The 26,664-nt window shown below is 43.4% G+C and overlaps 2 protein-coding genes across 2 annotated transcripts; both read right to left on the bottom strand.

Moving 5' to 3' along the window:
- Nucleotides 1-545: 545 nt before the first annotated feature.
- Nucleotides 546-12,602, bottom strand: LOC128398964 (vomeronasal type-2 receptor 26-like). Its single transcript, XM_053360226.1, has 6 exons — nucleotides 12,385-12,602; nucleotides 10,793-11,203; nucleotides 9,058-9,799; nucleotides 4,790-5,017; nucleotides 2,434-2,560; nucleotides 546-1,447 (listed from the first exon to the last, which is right to left on the bottom strand). The coding sequence occupies exons 1-6, from the start codon at nucleotides 12,600-12,602 to the stop codon at nucleotides 546-548; spliced, it is 2,628 nt and encodes an 875-aa protein (XP_053216201.1).
- Nucleotides 12,603-21,918: 9,316 nt separating this feature from the next.
- LOC128398962 (vomeronasal type-2 receptor 26-like) lies at nucleotides 21,919-26,462 on the bottom strand. The gene is made up of 4 exons (XM_053360225.1): nucleotides 25,626-26,462; nucleotides 24,874-25,101; nucleotides 23,840-23,966; nucleotides 21,919-22,907 (listed from the first exon to the last, which is right to left on the bottom strand). The coding sequence occupies exons 1-4, from the start codon at nucleotides 26,460-26,462 to the stop codon at nucleotides 22,006-22,008; spliced, it is 2,094 nt and encodes a 697-aa protein (XP_053216200.1). The 3' UTR covers nucleotides 21,919-22,005.
- Nucleotides 26,463-26,664: the final 202 nt, after the last annotated feature.

Genomic DNA, 26,664 nt, shown 5'->3' with positions numbered 1-26,664 from the left:
ACAGTACATTGATAAACTATGGAACTCACTGACACAGGAAACAATGGTGGGGACAGTGCATTTGCAGTTGGGTACGGCTTGAAGGTTTCCCACAGGTATCTGGTTGGTCAGTGAGAGTACAGGCTGCTGGACCAGATGGGCCATTGGTCTGCTTCAAGAGGATCATCTTCCATTTATACGTTCTTGGGTATGGATGGGTTGATGGTGAAATATGACTGTGAGCAGTACAAAACAATAATTCATAAATGAGTACTCGTATATTCCATGGCCACAATTGTACAGTTTCACAGATCCTATTATGTTGAAAGCTGTAAGAGAACTTTGATCATTCAGAATTAAGGACAGATAAAGATTAACTTGCACATATTTTGACAAGAATTGCTTTGAGTTCTTGTTAGCACATGCTACAAATGAATTTTCAACTATGGGAATTTGGACTCTAGAAAAAATTATAAAAGGCAGCAGCTGAACTTATATTTCCAAATATTCTACTGTACACACAGAGAAAAGCACGAAAGACAGCAAAGGGCAGGTTTATTATTTCTTTAATTTTTCTTCCTTATTAGCTGTTCTCTATTGTTCAGCTCAGGCCTCATAACAATTATGTAACATTTGGGGGAAAAGATGCAACCCAGCAACCCACCACCGGAGGCTAAGATGGAGAAGATCTCCACAGCTACCATGTATTTTCCCTTGGTGCTCAGGTAGGAAGGAATAAAGGACAGCCAAACACTGCAGAAGACCAACATGCTGAAAGTGATAAACTTGGCTTCGTTGAAACTGTCTGGTAACTTCCTGGCGAGGAAAGCCATAGCAAAACTTACAGTTGCCAGGCAGCTCATGTAGATGAGGACACAGTAAAACATTGTTACAGACCCTTCATTACATTCTAGTATAATTTCTTCTGTCATTGAGTACATGTCCACATCTGGGTATGGGGGTGAAGTTGCCAGCCACAGAGTACATATCCCTGCTTGAACTATGGAGCAGGAAAGGAGAATGGAGTGGCCTAGTCCTTTCCCCACCCATTTCCTCATCCTGGATTCTGGTTTTGTAGCCATGAAGGCCAAAACTACCGTGAAGGTTTTTGCCAGGACACAAGAAACAGCGGTTGAGAAGATGATACCAAAAGCTGGTTGCCGGAGGAGACATGTGACCTTCTCAGGTCGGCCAATGAAGAGCAATGCACAAAGGAAGCAGAGCAGGAGAGAGATGAGGAGAGTGTAGGTGAGGTTTCGGTTGTTTGCAATGACAATGGGTGTGTCGTGGTGTTTCATAAATATACCTAGTACCAGAGCTGTGATCAAGGAAAGGAAAAAAGAGAAAGAGGCCAAACTGATGCCCAAAGGTTCTTCATAAGACAAGAAGCTGATATCCTTGGGTAGACATGCATTCCGGTTCTTGCTTGGATAGTCATTGTCTGGGCATTTATAACAGTCATTCATATCTGGAAAAAATAAGGATATGGTCCTTAGCTCCTTTAACGCCAGCTTGCTGAAATGCTTACTTTCTGTCTGAGAAGAAAAGAGCTCAGCTCAAAATAAAACATATGTCCAGTACTCTGTTATGTGGTTCACAGTGATGTCGTCCTATAATTGACACAGGCAAGGCCATTCCTCCTCATGATATTTGAATGTATCATCACACTAGCTTGAGTGCAGTTTATGTAAGTCGGAAGGAGTGACAAGGACCAGTCTGGATACGATTTGAGCCACATACCACCTAGCTACTCTCAATGCAATTTTATTATCATTTGATTAACATATTCCAACTCTCTCTCTAAATTTTGACCCTGTATACCCGCATCGTTTAGCCTGTATGCTGAGATTAAGCTCTGATGGCCTTTTGTCAGTTCTCCCATTGCAAGATGTGAGGTTACAGGGAACCCGGCACAGGGCCTCCTTTGTAGTGGCGCCCACCCTAAGCATGTCTGACCATCAGATGTCAAGGAAATAAACAACAATCTGACTTTTAGAAGACACAGCCCTATATAGGGAAGCACTTAATGTTTGAAGTTTTACTGTGGTTGATGTTTTAATTTGTTGGAAGTTGTCCAGCATTGTTGGGGCAACCCAGTCACATAGACTGAATATAAATTATTGTTACTACTGCTACTACCACCCAGTGGCGTAGCGTGGGGGGTGCAGGGGGGCTGGCCGCACTGGGCGCAACATCTGGGGGTTAGGGTTAGGGGGCGCAAATCCACGGGTTAGGGGGCACAAATCCACGGGTTAGGGGGCACAAATTACTTGCCTTGCCCCGGGTGCTGACAACCCACGCTACGCCACTGCTACCACCAATATCTGAAGGACAATGACCACCAAGAGGCAGGGACACACATACAATAACTTCTATCTTCTTTTGAAACTTAACCTCAGCCATCCTGACACCTTTCAGGCAAATGGACCCATTTAATCAAATTCTTTCCCTTACCATCCTGGTTTGCAATCTTCCCCTCTGGACATGGGATGCAATCATAGCAGCAAGGGGGCTGTCCCTCCTTCACTTTCTTGCTGGATCCTGGAAGACATGTCTCAGTACAGACAGAAAGAGGCTGAATCTAATCCATAAATGGAAGAGCAGAAGAATCATCGAGAGAATAATGAGTTCAGAATGTTTCAGGTTCTAAGGCTCCTCTCTATGTTTCTAAACTGACACAGAATGCCTCTACCAAGAGCAATTGCTACTTTTCTTTTTAGTAGTAGTAATGTTTGACGTGATGTAATATCTCCTCTATTGTTCTGGGTTGTGGAGGCACACTTTGAAGTTACTCTAGTGTCCCTGTTAATCTTGTTATAATCGTTACTTCTTAGTATGTTGTCCACTAGGTAGGCATCTCTGGACAAATTCTGGACAAATACATGAATTGGAATGGTGCTATCCAAGAGATTTAGCACTGAACATGTTAAGGGGAAAATATGCTTTGGAATACATATTTTGAGATACCTCTCTTTTTTCAGACTGATGCATCCATTCCCTATGCTCTTCACACCTTTGCTCTCAGCCCCCTCCTTCACTTTCTGTATCTTCACCACTTTTCCTGCTTCCACCTCTTCCACTGGCTCCCTTAGAAGACTAGTGGTATCCTGAACCTGCTGCTGCTGTCTGTTTTCACTTTTTTCCTCCTTTTCCCAATCACTTCATTTCTCCACTTTTCTCACAAGAAAGGCAAAATCATGGGGCTTATCAATTCATACATAGTCTTTCACTCAGTTCAAAACCAGTATTTAATATTTATAAAGAAATCCCAATTTCTTTGGTTTATTTTGCAATAATTTTCTTTACATACTTAGGATTCTGGTTGCAGTCTTTCAGAGGGGAAGAAAAAGAACCCATTTTATTAGTCCAACTGACCTCCTGTGTGCACTGTTTGATGTAAGATTGTTTCAAGGTCAACATGATCATGCAAAAATCCACTGGATAGCTAACTGGTCTTTCAGATGTACACCCTCTAGTGCAGGGGAAGTGTATGCCAAGGCCATGATTAGCTGAAAGAAAACATACCCTCCTGTGTCCAGGCCTTTTCATAGAAAAACTGGTATTTGACTTGGGCCTGCTGATCCACATTCAGATGAAGATAGTGTGAAGTAAAAATCACATTTGTATGGATGAAGCTTGTGGTGGGGGTCTGTGAAGGGTTGTTATTAGGGTGAGACAACCTAGCTTTCGCTATTTTCATTGCAATCAGTTTCCCCAAGGTAAGTTTACACTGTTAGTCTTGCTTAACTGTATTTTATAGTAAAAGGGTTCCTCTGTTTTGTAACCTCCTTAATGAAATATTTGCCTTTATTCCTTGTTCCAACAGAGGGCTGCCCTTGGATGCCTTCTAAAAAGTTGTGTTGGTCTTTAATCTCCTTGACATCTGCAGGGAGGGTGTTCCACAGGGAATACTGTTCTAGGGATATACCGTATTTTTCGCTCTATAGGACGCACCCGATCATAGGACGCACCTTGTTTTAGAGGGGGAGAACAAGGGGGGAAAATTCTCCCCATCTCTGCTCAGCGCCCCTTTAGCGAAGCGGCAGGAGAAACGGAGCCCCTTCCATTTCTCCTCCCGCTTCGCTGAAGGGGCGCTGCACAGCTCTTCCTCTCTGCTGAAGCCAGGAGAGTCTTGCTCTCCTGGCTTCAGCAAAAGGAACCTGAAGCCTCCGGAGCACAGCGGGAGCGCTGCCTCTGCACTTCGGTGGCTTCGTGTTGCTATCGCTGATGCCAAGGAGTCTGCATTTGCTCCATAGGACGCACACACAGTTCCCCTTAATTTTTGGAGGGGAAAAAGTGCGTCCTATAGAGCGAAAAATACGGTACATGGTAAATTGGCTTCTTTATTTATAAAGTGCTTTATCCAAATCTTTAAACCAGGGATTCCCAGTGTGGTATTATGGCAACCTCATACAGCTCATTGGTGAATGCTCAGGCCCTCTCCTCTACCATTTTCAATGATTTTTGTTAATGTAATGAATTTTGCATTTTAAACTGAAGATGGTGCTGAAGTGAACGGAAAGTGGCATCTAGTGGCACATTAACTTTTCTCCAGAATGTTTCTGGATCCCACATGGGGGCCATAGAGAAGACAGAGAGAGCAGACAAGCTAGATACATAAGGTACATAGAAGTAGTGGTGGGGCTTACCTGCCCCCTCCCCAATATTTTATTGAAGTTGGTCACCCTGCTTTGGCCATCCACTAATCAGAAACTTGCAGTTCAAAAGACAGTGATTAGACAGGCAGGTGGATAATTATTGCTTAAACTATATTGAATCTCTTCTGAATTAGATAAAAATGTGGCCCTACCTGGTTAAACCAACTGTGCCATGTTATGGCATCTTCATCAAGGGTTATTTTTTTGTCTGGAGGAGCTTGTGGATCTATCCTCCCAACTCTCACTCTGTGGAAACTTTGGTTTGCGAATATGATCCAGTTGACAATATCCAAGCTAGATGCTGCCTCTCCATTCTGGTTGATGAAGACCACATCTCCTGCAGTATTGTTAAATGAGATACTTCTCAGAAAGTGATGGAGCTAGATTGAAAACAGAAAAGACAGGTGTTAGAAAAGGCTACAGTCTAACACAGGGCTGAGCAAACTTTTTTCCTGTGTGCAGAGCATTCAGCGAATGGTGGGCGGTGATTTGGGCAACTGTGAGTGGAGTCAGGTCCAAGCATGGAGACAGCCATCCCATTTTCTTTCACAAATGAGCCAGTCTCCGTTTCCCACCCAAATTATTGATAGTCTCTCTCTCTCCCTGTCTACCTCCGCTTCCACTGTTTAATGTTATGGAATGGGGAATTGGACCAAAATATTAAATTCGATGCTCAATTTCTTGAGGTTAACTGATGATGTCATAACTTCTCAATATACTGTGATTTTTTAAAAAATGGTGACAAAAGTTTTCAGTCATGCCAACTTTTGTTATTTTAAACAATGTATTGGAAAACTTTGACGCTACCTAAGCCTTGTAATGCTGGATTCAGCTGATACTACTGCCGTTAATGCATGACTGACTAGGCTAAAGGCCCACAGACATTCCCCCCCAGTCATCTCAGAACAAATTGTAGGAAAATATGAGAAGTGTGAAGGAATCATGCTTATTCTCTGATAAGAGCAATAAACTTTTGTGGCTTCCAGTTGGGCGTATCTTAAAGACAAACCTCCTTTCATCCCAAGTTCATTTTTTGTACTGAGAATATGTGACTTGTATGATCAAGATGACTGTGACTTTGTGCTTCTTCACCTGGTCTTTATTTTGTATTCCCTTTAAGACTTAGCTCTGTTGCTAAGAAATGTCTTTGCAGTGTGTGAAACAGAGGTCATTCCTAGACGGTTTGAGACTATAACAGAGGGCAACAACTTTAGTGTTGTCTCCAACTATGCTTTCCTCAGACCCATTTTAATTAAGGAACATAAATAATATTACAAGTTTCACAAGGAAAGGACAAATTTTACCAAGGAAATTCAGGGTATACAGTGGTACCTCAGGTTAAGTGATTAATTCTCTCCGGAGGTCCGTTCTTAACCTGAAACTGTTCTTAACCTGAAGAACCACTTTAGCTAATGGGGTCTCCTGCTGCTGCCGCGCCGTGGGAACACGATTTCTGTTCTCATCCTGAAGCAAAGTTCTTAACCTGAAGCACTATTTCTGGGTTAGTGGTGTCTGTAACCTGAAGTGTATGTAACCTGAAGCGCATGTAACCCGAGGTACCACTGTAGTTACTTAGTAATAGTGGATGGACCCACAGCCCCCTGTGATCCTCCTCAGATGAAGATAGAACTTTAATAAAACAAACCAATTTCCGTGTCATGGTAAACCTATGAACTGCAGAGGTTTTTCATACTTTGCTCCTTCCTGAACAAAAGCAGGAGCAACTATTTCTTCTTGGCTTACTAATTGTGGTTTGTTTGAGCAAACCAAACCAAATTCACCAGCTTGGATTTATCACGAAGTCAGGAGTCATTGTTTGTTTACTCATCCTAGTGGAGGAGTGAGGCTGGAGCAATCTCCACATTCATTATAAACTTTATAATGATGTGCAAACTGGACATTTGTTTCTCAGTAGGAGATGCCTGTTCTCAGTTTTCAGAAGAAAGAAAATCACACCTGTGGTTTTTCTGTTACATTTTGGAAGTAAAAATTCCCCACCCTTTTCTTTTTTAGTTCATTGTTTTCGATTACAGTGGTACTTCGGGTTGTAGACGCTTCAGGTTACAGACTCTGCTAACCCAGAAATAGTACCTCAGGTTAAGAACTTTGCTTCAGGATGAGAACAGAAATCATGCGGCGGCAGCAGTGCAGCAGCAGTGGGAGGCCCCATTAGGTAAAGTGGTACCTGAGGTTAAGAACAGATTCAGGTTAAGAACGGACCTCCAGAACGAATTAAGTTCTTAACCCAGGTACCACTGTACTGGCTTTTGCAAAGTAGCTGTAGAGATGTACCAACATTTTCTGGCACATTGTGAGTTGAAATAAGTGTTATCAAACAAAATATTTGTAAATATGATGCAAATGATTTCTGAGAGATGTGATTTATTTTTCAATATACCTAAAGGTAAAGGTAAAGGGACCCCTGACCATTAGGTCCAGTCGTGACCAACTCTGGGGTTGCGGCGCTCATCTCGATTTATTGGCCGACGGAGCCAGTGTACAGCTTCCGGGTCATGTGGCCAGCATGACTAAGTCGCTTCTGGCGAACCAGAGCAGCGCATGGAAACACCGTTTACCTTCCCGCCAGAGCGGTACCTATTTATCTACTTGCACTTTGACGTGCTTTCAAACTGCTAGGTTGGCAGGAGCAGGGACTGAGCAATGGGAGCTCACCCCGTCGCAGGGATTCAAACCGCTGACCTTCTGATCGGCAAATCCTAGGCTCTTTGGTTTAACCTACAGCGCCACCCGCATCCCAATATGCCTAGAGAGGCATATTCAATATGCCTAGAGAAGTCTTAATATCCCACATCTCAAGCCCTTCTTCCCCACACTCCCTTTTCCATCTTTCCCTTTCTCCCTCTCCATGAGACACTGTGTTGTGCAGCCACCTGCTCTGAGGAAGGATTTGGTGGATATGGGCTAGAGAGAATGCCAAACCTCTCTATTGACTATGACCACTACTTCCTTTCTGTGAATGCAGATTTCAATGGGCTGCAAAGCTTCTCTCATACAAATGCTTTCTCCTCAAATACAGGGCAGTAACCACTCAAAATAGGACACAACCATCATTTCCCTTTCCTCTGGGAGTATACTGCCATTACATAGTCCAGATTTGCAAGCGGCACAGTATGTGGGGAATCATCTAGGAAACCATCATATCAGTGCCTTCTCCTGTGTCAGCAGAGTTATAAATTCATTTCTGGACTTTGCCCAAATGTTTGAACTCTTAGAGGAAAGACTAAGGTGACAGCATTTTGTGAAGCCATACATATTCAACATAGTGGGGGGTGGATGCCTTTGCCGTATAATATTTCCAAAATAAAACCGTAATCCTCAAAAGGATGTGCCAGAGTGAAGACTGTTAGGAGAACCCTCCAGGCTATCAGCAGCCCCCTCCTCCATTTCTCCGAGCGTCCTCCGGTGAGCATTGCTCTGGAAAAGGCACCACCTTCTTCTCCATGGCGCTCCAGAGACATAAACCAGCTTGGTTTATGCACACTGGTCTTCTGGCTTAACACAGCAAGAAGAATGAAGCATCATAGCTCTAAACTACTCTTTATTTACACTATATTACACAGACATCACCTTGCCAACAAACGCCCATATAGTTAAAGCTATGGTTTTCCCAGTAGTGATGTATGGAAGTGAGAGCTGGACCATAAAGAAAGCTGATCGTCGAAGAACTGATGCTTTTGAATTATGGTGCTGGAGGAGACTCTTGAGAGTCCCATGGACTGCACAAGGAGAAGGGGACGACAGAGGACAAGATGGTTGGATAGTGTTCTCGAAGCTACCAACATACGTTTGACCAAACTGTGGGAGGCAGTGGAAGACAGGAGTGCCTGGCGTGCTCTGGTCCATGGGGTCACGAAGAGTTGGACACGACTAAACGACTAAACAACAACAATAACAACAACACAGACAAGGAATCATGGTGCTCTTTCTCATCCAGCTCTGAGAGAGAACAGGCAAAAGTGAAAGTACATCACATAATACATACAGATAGGGCTATATCCAGTTCTCACGCTTCCTCTCAGACAGACCGTGTGATTTGCACTAATCACAAAATGCAGCCCTGGAGGAGTGAAATTGCTGGAAGTGTGAGAAAGAAGGCCACCTGCAGAAGAATTGCAGGGAGGGCCAGAAGCCCAAGAACTCTGGGGCAGGAGGGGCCAGTGGCGAGAATCGTACCAAGCCTTGCTCTACCCAGGCACATGCTTTGATTACACCAATACCTCCCCAACTATCCAGAATGAAGCATCTTCACCCTAGTGCATCCCTTTCATGAAGGTAAGACGTAGGGGGGGGTGATAGGTCAACTGTGATGTCATGCACTCCTCCTCCCCTAGTGTTGGGCACAACTCTGATTATGAGGAAGCAACAGAACTCTGACTGTTGAGGATGTAACAACATTTACCTGCCAAAACTGTGTATTCAGTTTCTTCCCTATTGATCCATATACCATTCCTCTGTGTCTGAGTCTGGATGTGGACATGGCATGTAAAGCATGGGCCATGGCATAAACAGCACAGTGGATGCTGTAACTGTGGCCTGTCATGCTCATTTCAAAAAATGATCCAGGAAGGTTCTCCAGCTTCTCTTCTCCAGTGCAAATATTCCCCTCCACCTTGTCTGAAGTGATATCTGGGAATACACATCCAAAGGCCTGTTGCCAGAAGTCCTTGATAAAACCATCCCCATCTGTGCTGAAAGGGTTTCTGTGCACAACATACTGATGAAATCCTGGTGGGTTTCTGAAGTGAATTTCAAAGGATATAGCACCACTGAATACTCCTGAATCCCAGTTCCTTTGAAAGACAAATGAAGCGAACTCAACCTGGGCTGTTACTATCCATACTTTACTTTTTACATTATTAATCAAGTCATCATGTTTTGATAAGTATGGAAGCCATCTAAAAGTTGCCATGGAATAAGACTCTCCAGAGGTCACCACTGCATTAGCTTTGCTGCTAAAGATTTTGTCTTGTATATTGGTCGCCTGTTCTAGCAAGCCATACATTTCAGAAATAAAACTGAAATCAGGGATTCTTTCTATGAATGCAAAGCAGACACCACTGTTGGTAAACATGGGCGAAATAGTTTGCACAAATCTTTCTCCATTCTCATTGTTTGTTGCAATGACTCCAATCCATGTCCACCTGAAATGCAGAAGCAAAGAGAGAATTCCCTCATACTAAAGGGCTTCTGGGGCTGCCATCTGGTAGAAGGGAAGCCCTGGGCTTTTATCATTCATCACTGGAGCCGAGCCATAAATGAGCTAAAAGTAAATGGAGGAAGAGAAGAGACAAAGTAGAGTTCTTTCACAGTATTCATAATCATTATGTGGAGAACCTGTTAGTCAAATATAGCCTTTGCCAATGTTTCAGGGTTTTGTGGCTCTCTCTCACATATACAAAAGTCAAACATGCAGATGAGCTGAAAACTCGGATCATCTCCCATTTGTGGTTTTTAAACCTTTGATTTGATGACTGGAGAGGGATACTGTGTCTGTTTTGTTTTATTTTATTTATAAATCTTGTTAACACTTTGATGACTAAAGCAGGGCATTGTCATTGTGTCTATTTTACTGTTTAGGGAAGCTTATAATGTTTGACGGACGACTGTATTTTAATATTTTGTTGGAAGCCGCCTAGAGTGGTTGGAGAAAACCCAGCCAGATAGGTGGGGTATAAATAAATTATTATTATTATTATTAAAAAAGAAAAAAAAATTTTTATGTCATTGTAAAATTTGGCAGGGTCTTGTACAATAGATAAAACTGAATGGGGAAACATACATACCATACCCCAAACAGCAGATCACCTAAACATTGTCTGTCTATGTCAGAATTGCAAGCAATTTCCCTTTTCCAACAGCAACTCAATTCGGATGCCCTCCTCACTTAGTAGAAATTGCTACATAACTAAAAACAGCTGGTGCGGTAGAAGCCCACTCTCCCATCAGAGGCTTTGGGATATCAGTGGTCTAGATGTGTGTCAGACAGGGGGGAGTGACATATTTTTTCTGGTATTGCAACCTTTCCTCTTATTCAGGTTTCTTTCTTTCTTTCTTTCTTTCTTTCTTTCTTTCTTTCTTTCTTTCATTATAATTATGTACCACCTTTATTTTCCAAGGATCTCAAGGTGGTGTACATGGTTCTGCGCCCAATTTCATCTTCACCCTGAACTGCTGATACACCCTGAACTGATGCCAAGGAACCTGCCTCCTTCTCTATGCAAGCTAATAGAGGTATTGTACATAGGTGTCCTACCTGCGGGATCTTAAAGATATCCAAAACAGTGGCCACATAAAAGGAGATTTCAGAATCCAGTCCCCCAATGACCCCAGTCAGATTATTTTCAACATCACATATATAGTTAGGGACAAATTTCTCCACCATTGATAAAAGCAGCATTGTGGCAAGATATGTGCTCCTTGCACTGATATAGCTGTCATATAAGCGGAAGCCCAAGGTGATATTGGGTAGGATGTGAGGGTCTTTGTTGATCTCCTTGACTGCAAATGCCAAGGCCAGGATGTACTGGTAACCCTTAGGCACCACCCTAGAATGAGAGTTGCAAACTGTTTCAGTAGGAACATCAACAGTTATTTCCTTTTACATATCAACACAGTAGTTAATCATACTGAGTTCAGTGGGGTTAACTCTCAGTCTGTTCTACTGTTGAACAGCTCTTATAAATAGAAAGTTCTTCTTGATGTTTAGTTCAAATCTCCTTTCTTGTAACTTGAATACCCTGATTTGGAGCAGGAAAAAACAAGTGTGTTCCATCTACCTGGTGACAGCCCTTGAGATATTTGAAAATGGCTATATTTCCCCTCAGTCTCATCATAGCTAAACATACCAAACTCCCTCAACCGCTCCTCATAAGGCTTGGTTTCCAGACCATCTTTGTTGCCCTCCTCTGCACATATTCTAGCTTGTCAATATCCTTCTTAAATTGTGGTGATCAGAACTGGACACAGGACTCCAGGTGACCAAGGCAGAATAGAGCAGTACTATTAATTCCTTTCATCAGGACACTATACTTCTGTTGATAGAGATCCCTTGAACCTTTCCACATAAACTACTGGCAAGCCAAGTGTTCCTCATCTTAGATTTGTGCATTTCTCCCTATTGAAATTCATGTTACTTTTGCCCCAGTTTTCCAATTTTTTAAGGTTAATAGTATCTAGAGCAGGGGTTGCTAATGTGGGGTAATGGGAGGTTTTCCCTTACATGCCTGAGGTCTTTTTCTGACTCTTACAACATCTCTGGTCCCTCTGCTCTCTCCCTGTAATGTCCTCATATTCATAAGGCAGTGATGGTCCTTGGAATTCACTGAATACTATACTTCTTAATAAGTACCGTTCAGTGATGAAACAAACCTTAGCCTAAGATAAAAAAAAATGAAACCATAAGAACCTTCAGTTTCAGAACAGGTTTTTAAAAATTCATTCTTACTTATACTCGAGTTCAGATAAAGTCTATCAGCATTGGCTATTCAAAGGGTCTCTCCCAGACACACAAATATACATCGATTTCAATACATTTCTATTCATTTCCCTATCCAGAAATAGGAATTTACCCCGTATTGTCTTAATTCACAAGAGATTCCTGAAATTTTTTGCCTCACCAAAAGTCCCATTCAAATCTAAAGTGGTTTCCCCCGGTAAATTAGAAGAATGATCAAACTCTAGGTTTGATCATTCCTCTGCTGTAATAAATGAGTGGCTTAGTTCTTACACAAGTTCTTCAGGCAGCGCTGGTGGGGGTTCTTCAGTGAATGTTGCTGGAGAGGCGATGAAGCCACCATGGGAAACAATGCCACCAATGAGGAACTCTCCTGGTTGATGATACATGTGAAGTGGACTGTGTGGACCTTGGAGTCTGCATTTCTCTAAGTGAGCCTGACATACTTTGTAAGAAAACAGTTCCAGCAGCAAGAACACTAAAATCACCATTCTCAATTCAAAGGCAACTGTTTGTTCTAGGCAGAAACCACTATTTCCCTAGCATTAGTATAATTTATTTCTCCAAGATAAAAACTGTCTCATTTGAATGGTACTTTATTTACAATCTGGGACTATCCAAGATCAGACTTGAGGCTCCCAGAACCTATTTAAATTATTCTGGTAATTTTAGTATCCTTTCCGTTACTTTTGCAAGTGGCCACTGAAAGTCCACAGGGATTTTTGAGAAGCCACAGCTTTAATTATAGCCCTGTTCATAACCAAGTTGGAATGTAGTTATTTATTCAATGCTTGCGAACCCTTGTGGAATTGAAGAAGAAAATGTGTTTGTCACATATTCAGAACTATTGTGTTTAATTCCCTTTCAGTGGATAATAAGGGGCCTGTGGTATATTGGTGAAGTTAGAAATTCATAATAGAAGACCTTGTAAACAATGGAGAATTCAAAATGTAGTACGGTGTGGCAATGACCCCTCACCATTTTTCCAGGGGGGACAGTTGTGTTCCCTCACTCTCAGCCTCCTTCCCAGATGGCCTAGGCACACACATCTGCTGGCCTTTTTTTGGGGGGGGAATTCTCCTTGGCCGGTGGATCTCAAAAGGGAGGGGTCTTAGTATTGACATTACAGGAGCCAGAATCTAGTACTAAAAGAGTATTAGAATTGATTCAGGAATTTGGTCAAGTTGCAGGATTTAAGTTGAACAAGTTAAAGACTAAGGTTCTTGAGAAAAATTTAACACCGATCGAGAAAGAGAGGTTTCAGAAGGAGACGGGATTAACATTGGTAAAGAAAGTAAAATACCTGGGGGTTAACATGACTGCTAAGAACCTAAATTTGTTTAAAGATAATTACGAGAAATGTTGGTCAGAAGTGAAAAAGGATCTTGAAATATGGTCAAATCTGAAGCTTTCCTTGTTTGGTCGAATTGCTGTTATAAAGATGAATGTATTGCCAAGAATGCTATTTTCATTTCAATCATTGCAAATTTTGGACAAAATGGATTGTTTCAAGAAGTGGCAGAAAGAGATTTCTAGATTTGTCTGGCAGGGCAAGAAGCCCAGAATAAAATTTAAAATATTAACTGATGCTAAGGATAGAGGTGGATTTGCTCTGTCAGACCTTACACTTTACTATGAATCAGCAGCATTTTGCTGGTTGAAAGAATAGCTGCTTCTTGAGAACACAGACATTTTAGATCTAGAAGGTTTCAATAATGTTTTTGGGTGGCATGCATATCTGTGGTATGACAAGGTTAAAGCTCACAAAGCATTTAAAAACCATATTGTCAGAAGAGCATTGTTTAATGTCTGGACAAGATATAAAGACTTACTTGAAAATAAAACCCCAAGGTGGTTATCACCGATGGAAGCGAAGGCTCAGAAAAAGCTCAATATGGAGGCCAAATGGCCAAAATATTGGGAGATTTTGGAACAAGAAGGCGACAAATTGAAATTGCGGAGTTTTGAGAAACTAAAAGATAAAGTGTGAGATTGGCTTCATTATTATCAAATAAGGGAGGCTTATAATATGGATAAAAAAATTGGTTTCCAGGTGGAAAAATCAAAATTGGAAACAGAACTGTTAGATCCCAAAACTAAGATACTATCAAGAATGTATAACTTGCTGTTGAAATGGAATACACAGGATGAAACGGTTAAATCTGCTATGATTAAATGGGCACAATACGTTGGACATAACATTATGTTTGCTGACTGGGAACAGTTGTGGACCACCGGTATGAAATTTACGGCATGTAATGCCCTAAGAGAGAATATTATGAAAATGATATACAGGTGGTACATGACACCAGTCAAGCTTGCAAAAATATATCACTTGCCCGATAATAAGTGTTGGAAATGTAAGGAAAATGAAGGTACATTCTTTCACCTTTGGTGGACGTGCCCAAAGATTAAGGCTTTCTGGGAAATGATATATAATGAAATGAAAAAGGTATTTAAATATACCTTTCTGAAGAAACCAGAGGCCTTTCTCCTGGGCATAGTTGGCCAATGGGTGCCAAAGAAGGACAGAACTTTTTTTATGTATGCTACAACAGCAGCAAGAATACTCATCGCGAAGTATTGGAAGACACAAGATCTACCCACCTTGGAAGAATGGCAGATGAAAGTGATAGACTATATGGAATTGGCGGAAATGACTGGCAGAATCCGCGACCAGGGAGAAGAGTTGGTGGAAGAAAATTGGAAGAAATTTAAAGACTATCTGCAGAAACACTGTAAAATTAATGAATGTTAAAATGATGCAGGATTGAAATGAGATGGTTTTAGTAACAAAATTAAAAGAATATGCAAAAAAGGGTTGATAATTAGATGAAAATATGATGTTTAACATGTCAAGATTTATAATTAGGATAAAAACAAAGAGGGAAAGGATTTGCTGAATTAACTATGTGTACTGGAATACAAAAAAGGGAGGTGTGCGGAGGTCAGGAAACGAGACATGAAAAGTTTGATTTGTTTTTAATTGTTTTTTATTTTTTACATATTTTGTATTTTTTCTGTATTTTTGTATCTTTTTTCTTTGTCTTTTTATTTTTCTTTTCTTTTATTGTAATTTTCTTTGTTTGTAAAATCTCAATAAATATATTTAAAAAAAACAAACAAAAGGGAGGGGTCTTTCCAATCCAAAAGGCACCATGAATGGGCCACTCACTGGTGCCTCCTGGAGGGCAGTGCCTTGCTGGCTGTAGCTATTGGCTGCTGTCTCGTCTGGCCTGGCAGTGAGGCTTAAATAAACAAACATGGCCCAAAGACATGGTGACCACAATGAGGTGAGAGGTGCATGTTGAGGCAGCCTTGGTGGTCCCTTCATAGGGACCCTGGGAGCAGATTGTGTAGAGAATGAATCCATATGAGATGAGCAGGCCAATAAAAGAAACTAGTGACAAAATTCCACTGTTGGTGATCATCATGACCTCCAGGGGATTTGTGTCAATGCAAGCCAACTTGATGACTCTGGAGAGGTTGAGTTGGTTATCTTGCTGTATAACAGTACAGATGTCTACGTAGAAATAAGTGTTTTAAGATTTAATAGGCCTGACTCCCAGAGAAGCGAGTACAAGCGGGCAACATAGGCTCTGGTTTATGGTAGAAAGTAAGAGAAAGCAGTGGCTTTGTGCCCTTAAGAGCTGTATAACAGGAATAAATTCAGAGGTTAAGCCTGGATTCTAGAAAGCTGAGGTCCATTATGGGAATACATATGCAACCTGAAGTTTCTCTGTCCTCTTTGATTCCACTTTCAATCTGATTAAGCTCTGGTTTACATGTATTCTCTGTGGAGTTTGGAACTGACAGGGTTAAAACTCCATTGTGTCCTGTATCTGGGAGGAGCTTGACGCAGAGAAGTGCGTCACAGTGTGTGTCTGCATTCAGACTTGCTTTCGCTTCTGACTGAGACACAGCTAAAGCCTGAGAGGCTGCATGTGTGCTTTTGGAAAAGCACGGAGAGATGTTGGAAAGTTCTGGTGGTTTTATTGCTTTGTAAATAAACGCTTCTAGAGATAAGAACCGAACTGTCTCTGGACTTGATTTATCCCTCATCTCACACGGACGCAGGATCGCTGCTACTCTGCTCTCCTGCCAGGTCAGCTCCCAAGCAGAGCCACGCAGGGAAGCCTGACTGGACGCAGGATTTATTTCCGCAAAGGTTATGGAAGTTGCGCGTTTCCTGACAAGTGTGAGAAGGGAGGAAGGCTGCCAGCGGTGAGTTGCTGTGATCTCCTGCCAGGAAGGGCAGTGGGAGATGCTGGAGAGAGGAGCCAAAGGCCAAGAAGGGCGGCTGCTTCAGAGGTCCAGCTTGTTGGCAAACTTGTGAGTACGCTGAAGCCCCGGGGGGAGGAAGATGGCTGCTGCACAGCAGGGCCATGAGAGCTTCAATATCCCCTTCGAAAGACTGAATGGGGCCAATTGGGAGGACTGGAGTAAGCGCATGTTTTATTGGCTGGAGGGAAAGCAGCTGTGGGAATGCACGCAGGCCGATCCAGTCCAGGCCCAGCCCAATGCAACACCCGCAGAGGCGGAGACGGCCTCAGCGGCGGCAAAGAAAGACAAGAAAGCAATGTCCCATGTGGTGATGGCGATCGAAGCGTCACAGCTCCCTCATATTGATGGCTTACGTACCTGTCATCAGATTTGGTCCGCTCTGACTAGAGTACATCAGAGGACCACAGCTGGGGCAAAGATCCATGTGATACGTTCTCTGTTTGAGAAGAGGCTGTCCCCAGGGGAACCGATAAGGGATCACATTACTCAGGTGCTGACTATCTTCAGTAAGCTGCGTCAGCTCAATGTGCCCTTCCCAGACGAACTTAAGGCTTATACGCTTTTAAGCTCTTTGGACAGGAGTTATGAGAACTTGGTTCTCACGATGGAAACGATGCCACCGCAGGATCTTAAGATCGAATATATTAGCGGACGCTTGATTGACGAAGAATCAAAGCGGCAGAGGGCTGTGAAAGAGGGCACAGGCTGCACCCCAAGAAGGAGGGGGGGCAGCAGCCAGGAGTGGCGAGGACTGTGTAAGAGCCTTTGTTTCCAAAAGCTGCTATCGGTGTGGTAGCAACACACATCTGGTCCGCAATTGTCCGCTAGAGGCGCAGGGTGGCGGCAAGGAGACCGGCCGGCGTGGAATGTCAACAAAGCAGGTTCCCAAGGCCAGTTCCCAGCAAAGACGTGGGAAAGCAGCAGGCCAGGAGAAAAACAAGGCGTCTTATCACCTCACAGCTGCGATGGTGTCTCTGAGAAAAGGCAAAAGCCTCAGTCGGGGGGAGGCTGTGGCCATGGCAACCGATGGGAGTGCGAGCAACGCCATGGCATCTTTGGAAAACAGCCAGAGACACTCTTTACCTCTTATTATCGACTCAGGCGCATCTCATTGCCTCGTGAAATCTCGGGAGCTCCTGCGGAACTGCAAGACAGTTAAAACTGAACGTTATGTCACCTTAGCAGATGGGTCTCAAAGACCACTGACTGAATCTGGGTTTCTTTATTGTTCCTTTATAGATCATTGGGTGCAAGCTTATGTGGTCCCCGAGCTTGCCCACTCTCTTTTAAGTGTGCCAGCTCTCATGGCTGCTGGGTTCGATGTTCTGTTCTCTAACAATTTGTGTTAGAGAACCCTTCTACAGGGATGGGAAGAAGATCTACAGTGTCGAGAGAAAAGACAGGCTCTTTCTGGTGGAGATGCCCATCGAGAATGGGACTGGTGGGAAAATGGGGCTGGTGGAAAATGGGGCTAGTGGAGAGTCCATTGAAGATGCCCAAGGGCAGTGTGCAAATGTCCCGCCACACCATGATTGTATACACTTATGGCACAGGAGATTTGGGCACGTAGGGTGGTCATATGTGAGGAAAGCCACTGGCAACACAACTGGATGTAGGTTCAAGGCATGTGACAGATACCTAGATTGTCAAGCCTGTAAACAATCGAAGGTCACAAAATGCACATACCCCAGGTCAGAGAGGAGAACCAGTAAACCCTTTGAACTTGTGCATGCAGATTTGTCAGGCCCCATGCCGACACCTTCTTTAGCTGGATCTAAATGGGTTCTGGTTCTGGTTGACGATTTTTCTGAACATGCTTGGGTCTTCTCGCTTAAACTGAAATCAGAGGCAGCTGCACTGATCAGGGATTGGATCACAGCGGTAGAGCTACGGTTCTCTACCAGGGTGATTTCCTTTCAATCTGATGGGGGGGGGAGTTCACAGGTTCTGCGCTGCAATCGCTTTTCAGGCAGAAGGGTATCAGTCATCGACTGACGGCCCCCCACTCTCCGCAACAGAATGGGGTTGCAGAGAGAAAATTTCGCACACTACAGGAATCAGCAAATGCTATGTTGGCAGACTCAGGTTTGCCACAGCGCTTTTGGGCTGAGAGTTATAAGACAGCATGTTTTCTGCAGAACAGGGTGTTCAATTCAAGTGTGGGAGACACACCGTACTTTCTGCTTCATGGGAAGCAACCGAAAGTGGGTTTTCTGCGCACTTTTGGGTCTACGGCTTGGGTTCTCATTCCAAAGGCCATGCGCAGAAAGGGTGAGCCAAGGTCTAGGAAGATGATCTTTGTAGGCTATGATCCGGGTTCAAAGGCGTGGCGTTTCGCATACCCTACTGGCAACCAGTCCAAGCTGCTTATTAGCGGCAGTGCTGAGTTTTGCGAGCAGAGTGGGTGGAAGCGTCTTCACGGGAATCCAGATGTTCTGTTAGACTCAGATGAGGAAGAGGAGGACGAGGCTGAACCTGTTGCTGAGGTGCACAGTCCACAGCCACAGAGTCCAGAGCCGGGATCTCCAAGGGAGAGGCTCCGTATCTCTCCAAAAGGGAGTCCCAGGACCCCTCCACAGGTCTCTGTCAAGTCTGAGCTAAGGAGTGAACCATCCTCGCCAGCAGAACCGGCTGTTCGCCCAAAACGGCGCAGCAGGTCAGAGGGGGATGTTTCTGCCACAGAGGATAGTAGGGTTGATCCAGGTGATTCAGGTGCAGTTCCAGAATTCACGCTGAGGAGGTCAGCAAGATCAACCAAAGGGAAGCCACCTGAAAGGTATGAAGCCATGAGTGTCTGGGTTGGTGTGGCTAGATGTGAACCTGAATCCTTTGAGAATGTTCAGAAGTTGCCTCGGGAAGAAGCCAGCAAATGGCATGAGGCGATGCAGAAGGAGATGAACTCAATGGAGTCTCTTGGTGTGTTCTCACTCACTCAGCTGCCAGCTAATAAGCAAGCTGTTAGTTGCAGGTGGGTTTACCGACTTAAACCCACAGAAGCAGGAGAACCACAGTATAAAGCGAGGTTAGTGGCCCGAGGATTCACACAGAGGAAGGGTGTCCACTTCACAGAGGTCTATGCGCCAACCTCGAGAGCGGAGACTTTGAGAATGCTTTTGGCGATAGCAGCACAGAGAGGTTGGAAGGTGAACCATTTTGATGTAGATGTCGCCTACCTGAACTCAGATCTCCAGGAGTTCTACATGCTTCCTCCTCCAGGGTTTGAAGTCAGTGAGCCAGGCGTCGTGTGGCGATTGCACAAATCCATCTATGGATTACGCCAATCTGCCAGGAATTGGAATATGTGCCTACATGAAGCCTTAGAAGAGCTAGGTTTTAAGAGATCTCTTGCAGACAGTTGTCTTTACATTAGAGATTCAGGCTTGCAACAGCAAGTGGTTCAGGTGTTTGTTGATGATATCTTGATCATGGCACAGACAGGTGAACAGGTGGAGAAGTTTGCTAAGGAGCTTGGAAAGCGGTTCAAGCTGAAGCAGCTTGGAGATGTCAAATCCTATTTAGGCGTAGAGATCACAAAAGCAAGTGATGGAAGCTTTTTGCTTCGCCAGAAAGGTAAGATTGAACAGTTGCTTGAGAAGTTCAGGATGTCTGATTGTGCAGGTGCCAGATCACCCATGGAGACTGGATACGTGAAGGAGTGTCAGCAAGTAGAACGCGTGGTGTTCGAAAACACTGAACTCTTTCAGTCAGCTCTGGGTAGTCTGTTGTATCTGTCACAGTGGAGCAGACCAGACATAGCGTTTGCTGTCAATCTGCTCAGTAGAGAGGCTTCAAGTCCTAGTGTGCAGGCCTGGAATGGTATTAAGCGGGTGCTACGTTACCTGCAAGATACCAAAGACTTTTGCCTCAAGATGTCAGCTGAGGGCGATGTCAAGCTGACCGCCTGGGTGGATTCGGATTGGGCTAACCTTGAGGACCGCAAATCAGTGTCAGGCCTAGTGGTGAAGTTTGGGGACTCAGTGATTGGGTGGAGGTCCCGGAAGCAAAGTCTCATAGCGCTTTCATCTACTGAAGCTGAGTTCAGTGTGCTATCAGAGGTTTGCAGAGAGCTGGAGCTCTATGTGTGTTTGGTCGAGGAAATCTGTGGAGAGAATTGTCTGCCCGTTGTGGTGCATGAAGACAATCAACCATGCCTCAAATTGGCTGAGACAGGGCAATTCAAGGCGTGGACCAAACATTTGGACATACGTTTCCAGAATGTATGTCAGAGCGTTCGTGAGGGGCTAGTTGCTCTGAAATACTGTCCCTCAACCAAGGACCTCGCTGATGGTTTCACAAAACCATTAACCTTCCAGAAGCACGAGGAGTTCTGTGAGGGTCTGTGTATGGGGAAAGCATTGTTGGCTATTGTCCCCAGATGCAGGACAAGAGGGGGTGTGGAGTTTGGAACTGACAGGGTTAAAACTCCGTGGTGTCCTATATCTGGGAGGAGCTTGACGGAGAGAAGTGCGTCACAGTGTGTGTCTGCATTCAGACTTGCTTTCGCTTCTGACTGAGACACAGCTAAAGCCTGAGAGGCTGCGTGTGTGATTTTGGAAAAGCACGGAGAGATGTCGGAAAGTTCTGATGGTTTTATTGCTTTGTAAATAAACGCTTCTAGAGATAAGAACCGAACTGTCTCTGGACTTGATTTATCCCTCATCTCACACAGACGCAGGACCGCTGCTACTCTGCTCTCCTGCCAGGTCAGCTCCCAAGCAGAGCCACGCAGGGAAGCCTGACTGGACGCAGGATTTATTTCCGCAAATTCTCCATTCATCATGGTTAGGTCTAATTAATTTTATCTGCTCATTAAACATTTGCTGAAGGATGCCAAGAGTCAGGGGAAAGTCCAACAATATACTTGCCAGAAATATAATACATATTTGTATTAAGAATATAGTGTTCTCATCCATCACTTGTGTTGGTGAAAATAAAACTTTTCAGTTGTGGCTTTGTTGAATGCTTTGCACAGTGAACTGTGCATGGTTCTTTGTTGCCATCTTTTCCAAACACCAGGGCAGAAATCATTCACACTTTCTTATCTAGTTCTCTGAATTTCACCAAGGAGACCTGATTCAGACAACATCTTCCGGGGAGGGAACCCAATTCAATGGGGGATAAATTATTTCACAGTACATAGATAATCTATGGAACTCACTGGCATAGGAAACAATGGTGGAGACAGTGCATTTGCTTTTGGATATGGCTTGAATTTTTAATCTCACTGTAAACAAGTGGTACAGTGATAATAAAGTATTTGTATTTCCCACAGGAATCTGGTTGGTCAGTGTGAGTACAGGCTGCCGTACAAGATGGGCCATTGGCCTGATTCAAGAGGATCATCTTACATTTCTACGATCTTGAGTATGGATAGGTTGATGATGAAATCTGACTGAGTCTTCTTGTCAACACATGCTACAAGAGAATAATGTATGTAGAAATGTATTCCTCAAAGGAAATGAGTGAATTTTACGAAGGAAATTTCAACTATGGGAATTTGGAGTCTAGAAAAAATTGTAAAAGTGAGGAGCTGAACTTATATTTCCAAATATTTTACTGTAAATACAGAGAAAAACACAAAATACAGCAGATGACAGGTTTCTCATTTCTTTAATTTTTCTTCCTTATTAGCTGTTCCCTATTGTTCAGCTCAGGCCTCAGAATGATTATGTAACATTTGGGGAAGAAGGTGCAACCCAGCAACCCACCACCAGAGGCTAAGATGGAGAAGATCTCCACAGCTACCATATATTTTCCCTTGGTGCTCTGGTAGGAAGGAATAAAGGACAGCCAAACACTGCAGAAGACCAACATGCTGAAGGTGATAAACTTGGCTTCGTTGAAACTGTCTGGTAACTTCCTGGCAAGGAAAGCCACAGCAAAACTTACAGTGGCCAGGCAACTCATGTAGATGAGGACACAGTAAAACATTGTTACAGACCCCTCTTTACATTCTAGTATAATTTCTTCTGTCAATGAATGCATGTCCACATCTGGGTATGGGGGAGAGGTTGCCAGCCACACAGTGCATATCCCTGCTTGAACTATGGAGCAGAAAAGGAGAATGGAGTGGCCTAGTCCTTTCCCCACCCATTTCCTCATCCTGGATTCTGGTTTTGTAGCCATGAAGGCCAAAACCACCATGAAGGTTTTTGCCAGGACGCATGAAACAGCGGTTGAGAAGATGACACCAAAAACTGTTTGTCGCAGGAGACACGTGACCTTCTCTGGTCGGCCAATAAAGAGCAATGCACACAGGAAGCAGAGCAGGAGAGAGATGAGGAGAGTGTAAGTGAGGTTTCGGTTGTTTGCAATGACAATGGGTGTGTCATGGTGTTTCATAAATGTACCTAGTACCAGAGCTGTGATCAAGGAAAGGAAAAGAGAAAATGAGGCTAAACTGATGCCCAAAGGTTCTTCATAAGACAAGAAACTTATATCTTTGGGTAGACATGCATCACGGTTTCTGCTTGGATAGTATTTGTCTGGGCATTTATTACAGTCATTCATATCTGGGGGGAAACAAATATATTAGGTCATAGATTTCAATTTGGTGAAATGTTTACTTTCTGTCTGAGAAGAAAAGAGCTCTGCTTAATTCAAAGCACATGCTTAGTACTGTTTTATGCTATGCAATGTAGTATTGTTGCAATCTAAGCTTTCTCTATGTCATGGATATGGCACTAAACCACATGAAACCATGAGGGGGAAAATACAGTGGTACCTCTGGTTACATACACTTCAGGCTACATACGCTTCAGGTTACAGACTCCGCTAACCCAGAAATAATAGCTCGGGTTAAGAACTTTGCTTTGGGATGAGGACAGAAATTGTGCGGCAGCGCAGTGGCAGCAGGAGGCACCATTAGCTTAAGAACAGTTTCAGGTTAAGAACATATCTCCGGAATGAATTAAGTATGTAACCAGAGGTACCACTGTAGTCCAAAGTGTTTAATTCTGCACAGAAGGTTCGACTGGTCTCTGGGGACATCGAGGAGAGATGCAGGCGCGTTCCGCCGATGTGGCTTCCTCTTTGGGTGGTTTACACTTACTGACTTCCTGCAAAGGGGGCAGGAGTCTGATACAGTCCTTTGCCAATACAAAAGCCAATACCACTCAAATTTCTGTAATCAATAAAGTTGTGGCCCAAAATTTTGCCCAATAACCTTAAACCAAGATTCTGTGTCAATGTGAATTTTATTCTAACAAGGGGCTGGTTTGGGGGCCTTGCCACATACCATCCAACTACCATCCAACTACTCTGAATGCATGGTCATTCTCATTTGATTAGCATATTTAGACTATCTGAAAGGCAATGATCCAAAGAGGCAGGATCACACACACAGTAGATTATCTCTTTTGAGAAGTAAACTCAGCCATCCTTACAACACCTTTCAATTATTAGTGCTGAGTCTGGATCTATTTAATCTATTTATTCCTCCTACCTTCCTGGATTGCAATCTTCCCCTCTGCACATGGGATGCAATCGTAGCAGCAAGGTGGCTGTCCCTCCTTCACTTTCTTGCTGGATCCTGGAAGACATCTCTCAGTACAGACAGAAAGAGGCCGAGTCTATTCCGTAAATGAAAGAGCAGAAGGATCAGCAAGAGAACAATGAGTTTGGAAATCTTCATGTTCCTGGGCCCCTCTCTATGTTACTAAACTGAGTCAGCACTTCAGCAATATGTAAAATGGTTTTATTTTTTTAGTACAGTGGTACCTTGGCTTACATAAGCTTCAGGTTCCATATGCCGCGGCAGCAGGAGGCCCAATTAGCTAAAGTGGTGCTTCAGGTTAAGAACAGTTTCAGGTTAAGAACGGAGCTCCAGAACGAATTAAGTACTTAACCCGAGGTACCACTGTAGTAGTAATGTTTGAAGTGATGTCATACTCCCTCTATTGTTCTGGGATGTGTAGGTGTTGTGATTACATAGCAGTTCCCCACTTTTTAGCAAGAAAGGCAAAATCTTGCACACTATCCTCTTCTCCTCAGTTAAAAACCAGTATTTTATAGTTGTTAAGAAATATTTATAAAATATTTATAAATATAATAAAAAAAATATTTGCCTTTATTCCTTGAATGACTTCTAGCAGTAACCTTTTGGCTCTTAATCTGGTACTTGGATGAAGAAGTGCTTATCACTACCCTAAGGAGTCTCAAAGCGGCTAACATTCTCCTTTCCCTTCCTCCCCCACAACAAAAACTCTGTGAGGTGAGTGAGGCTGAGAGGCTTCAGAGAAGTGTGACTAGCCCAAGGTCACCCAGCAGCTGCATGTGGAGGAGCGGAGACGGGAACCTGGTTCACCAGATTACGAGTCTACTGCTCTTAGCCACTACACCACACTGGCTCTCTGTATGCATTGGTCATGTTCTACACAGGAACATGCAGTTTAAGGACAGTGAGTAGTCATGCAGGTGAATGATTATTGCTTAGGCAATAATGCATTTCTTTGGAATTATCTAATAATGTGGTCCTACCTGATTAAACCACCTGTGCCATGTTATGGCATCTTCATCAAGGATGAATGATTGGTCTTGAGAAGTTTGCGGATCTATCCTCCCAATGCTCACTCTGTGCAAACTTTGGTTGGAGAATATTATCCAATTGACAATATCTAAGCTAGATACCACCTCTCCATTCTGGTTGATGAAGACTACATCTCCGGCCGTATTGTTAAATGAGATACTTCTCAGAAAGTGATGGAGCTGGATTGAAAACAGAAAAGGCAATTGTTTGGAAAAGGCTGCAGTCTAATGCAGGGCGGAGCATTTTTTTTTTCTTCCTGTAGGAAAAACCTACACCAATTGGTGGGGGTGATTCAGTCAAGTGTCAGTGGATTCAGGTCCAAGCATGGAGAGATCACCAATTTTCTCTCTTCCACATCCCTCTCTCCCCTCTCACATTTTTACAACCTTTCTTTATCTCCCCCGCCCCACACCTGTTTTCCTCTGTCCCTCTTCATCATAGGAGACACCACAGTGGTTGTGTGATGACCTGATCTGAGGGAGGATTTGGTGTATATGGGATAGAGAGAATGCTGAACATCTCTCTTGACCATTACCATGCTTCTTATCTGTGCATGCAGTGGCATCCCAGTGGTCTCCAAATTTCTTTCATGGAATTCATTTTTCTTGTCTCAGATTAATGAGCAAGTTGACAGCATTTTGGAATCCCATACATTCTGGGAGAATAACAGGCCTCTTCCAGTTGAAAATGTTTAGCTGATTACCTGCCAAAACTGTGGATTTGGATTCTTCCCTCCCCCTCTGTATGCCATTTCGCTGTGCCTGGGTCTGGATGTGAACATGGCATGTAAAGCATGGGCCATGGCATAGACAGCATTGTGTATACTGTAACTGTGGCCTGTCATGCTCATTTCAAAAAATGATCCAGGAAGGTTCTCCAGCTTCTCTTCTCCAGTGCAAATATTCCCCTCCACTTTGTCTGTAGTGATATCTGGAAATACACATCCAAAGGCCTGTTGCCAGAAGTCCCTGATAAATCCGTCCCCATCAGTACTGGAAGGGTTTCTGTGCACAACATACTGATGAAATCCTGGTGGGTTTCTAAGGTGAATTTCAAAGGCTATAGCACCATTGAATATTCCTGCATCCCAGTTCCTTTGAATGACAAATGAAGTAAACTCAACCTGGGAAGTTGTTATCCATACTTTACTCTTTATGTTGTATGTCATGTCATCATGTTCTGATAGGTATGGAAGCCATCTAAAAGTTGCCAAGGAATAAGATTCTCCATGGGCAACTATTACATTAGCTGTGCTGCTAAAAATTTTATGATTTATACTTGTCCCCTGTTGTAGCATGCCATCAATTTCAGAAATAAAACTTAAACTGGGGACTTTTTCAAGGAATGCAAAGCAGACACCACTCTTGGTAAATATTGGGGAAATGGTTTGCACAAATCTTTCTCCATTGTCATCGTCCATTGCAATGAGTCCAATCCACGTCCACCTGAAATGCAGAAGCAAAGAGAGAATTCCCTCATACTGAAGGGCTTCTGAGGCTGCCATCTGGTAGAAGGGAAGCCCTGGGCTTTTATCATTCATCACCGGAACAGAGCCATAAATGAGCTATAAAGTAAATGGAAGAAGAGAAGAGACAAAGTAGATTCCTTTCACAGTATTCATATATATTATTAGGCGAACCCTGTTAGTTAGTTTCAAGGTTTGTTTGCCTCTCTCTCAGTTTTACGAAAGACACACACGCAGATGAGCTGAAAACTGAGATCATCTCCCTTTTCTCATTTTT

This window comes from Podarcis raffonei, chromosome 13, assembly GCF_027172205.1.
Source record: "Podarcis raffonei isolate rPodRaf1 chromosome 13, rPodRaf1.pri, whole genome shotgun sequence".
NCBI classification, from domain to species: domain Eukaryota; kingdom Metazoa; phylum Chordata; class Lepidosauria; order Squamata; family Lacertidae; genus Podarcis; species Podarcis raffonei.
Note: the sequence above shows the minus strand (reverse complement) of the source record. Positions and strands in the feature narration are given on the sequence as shown.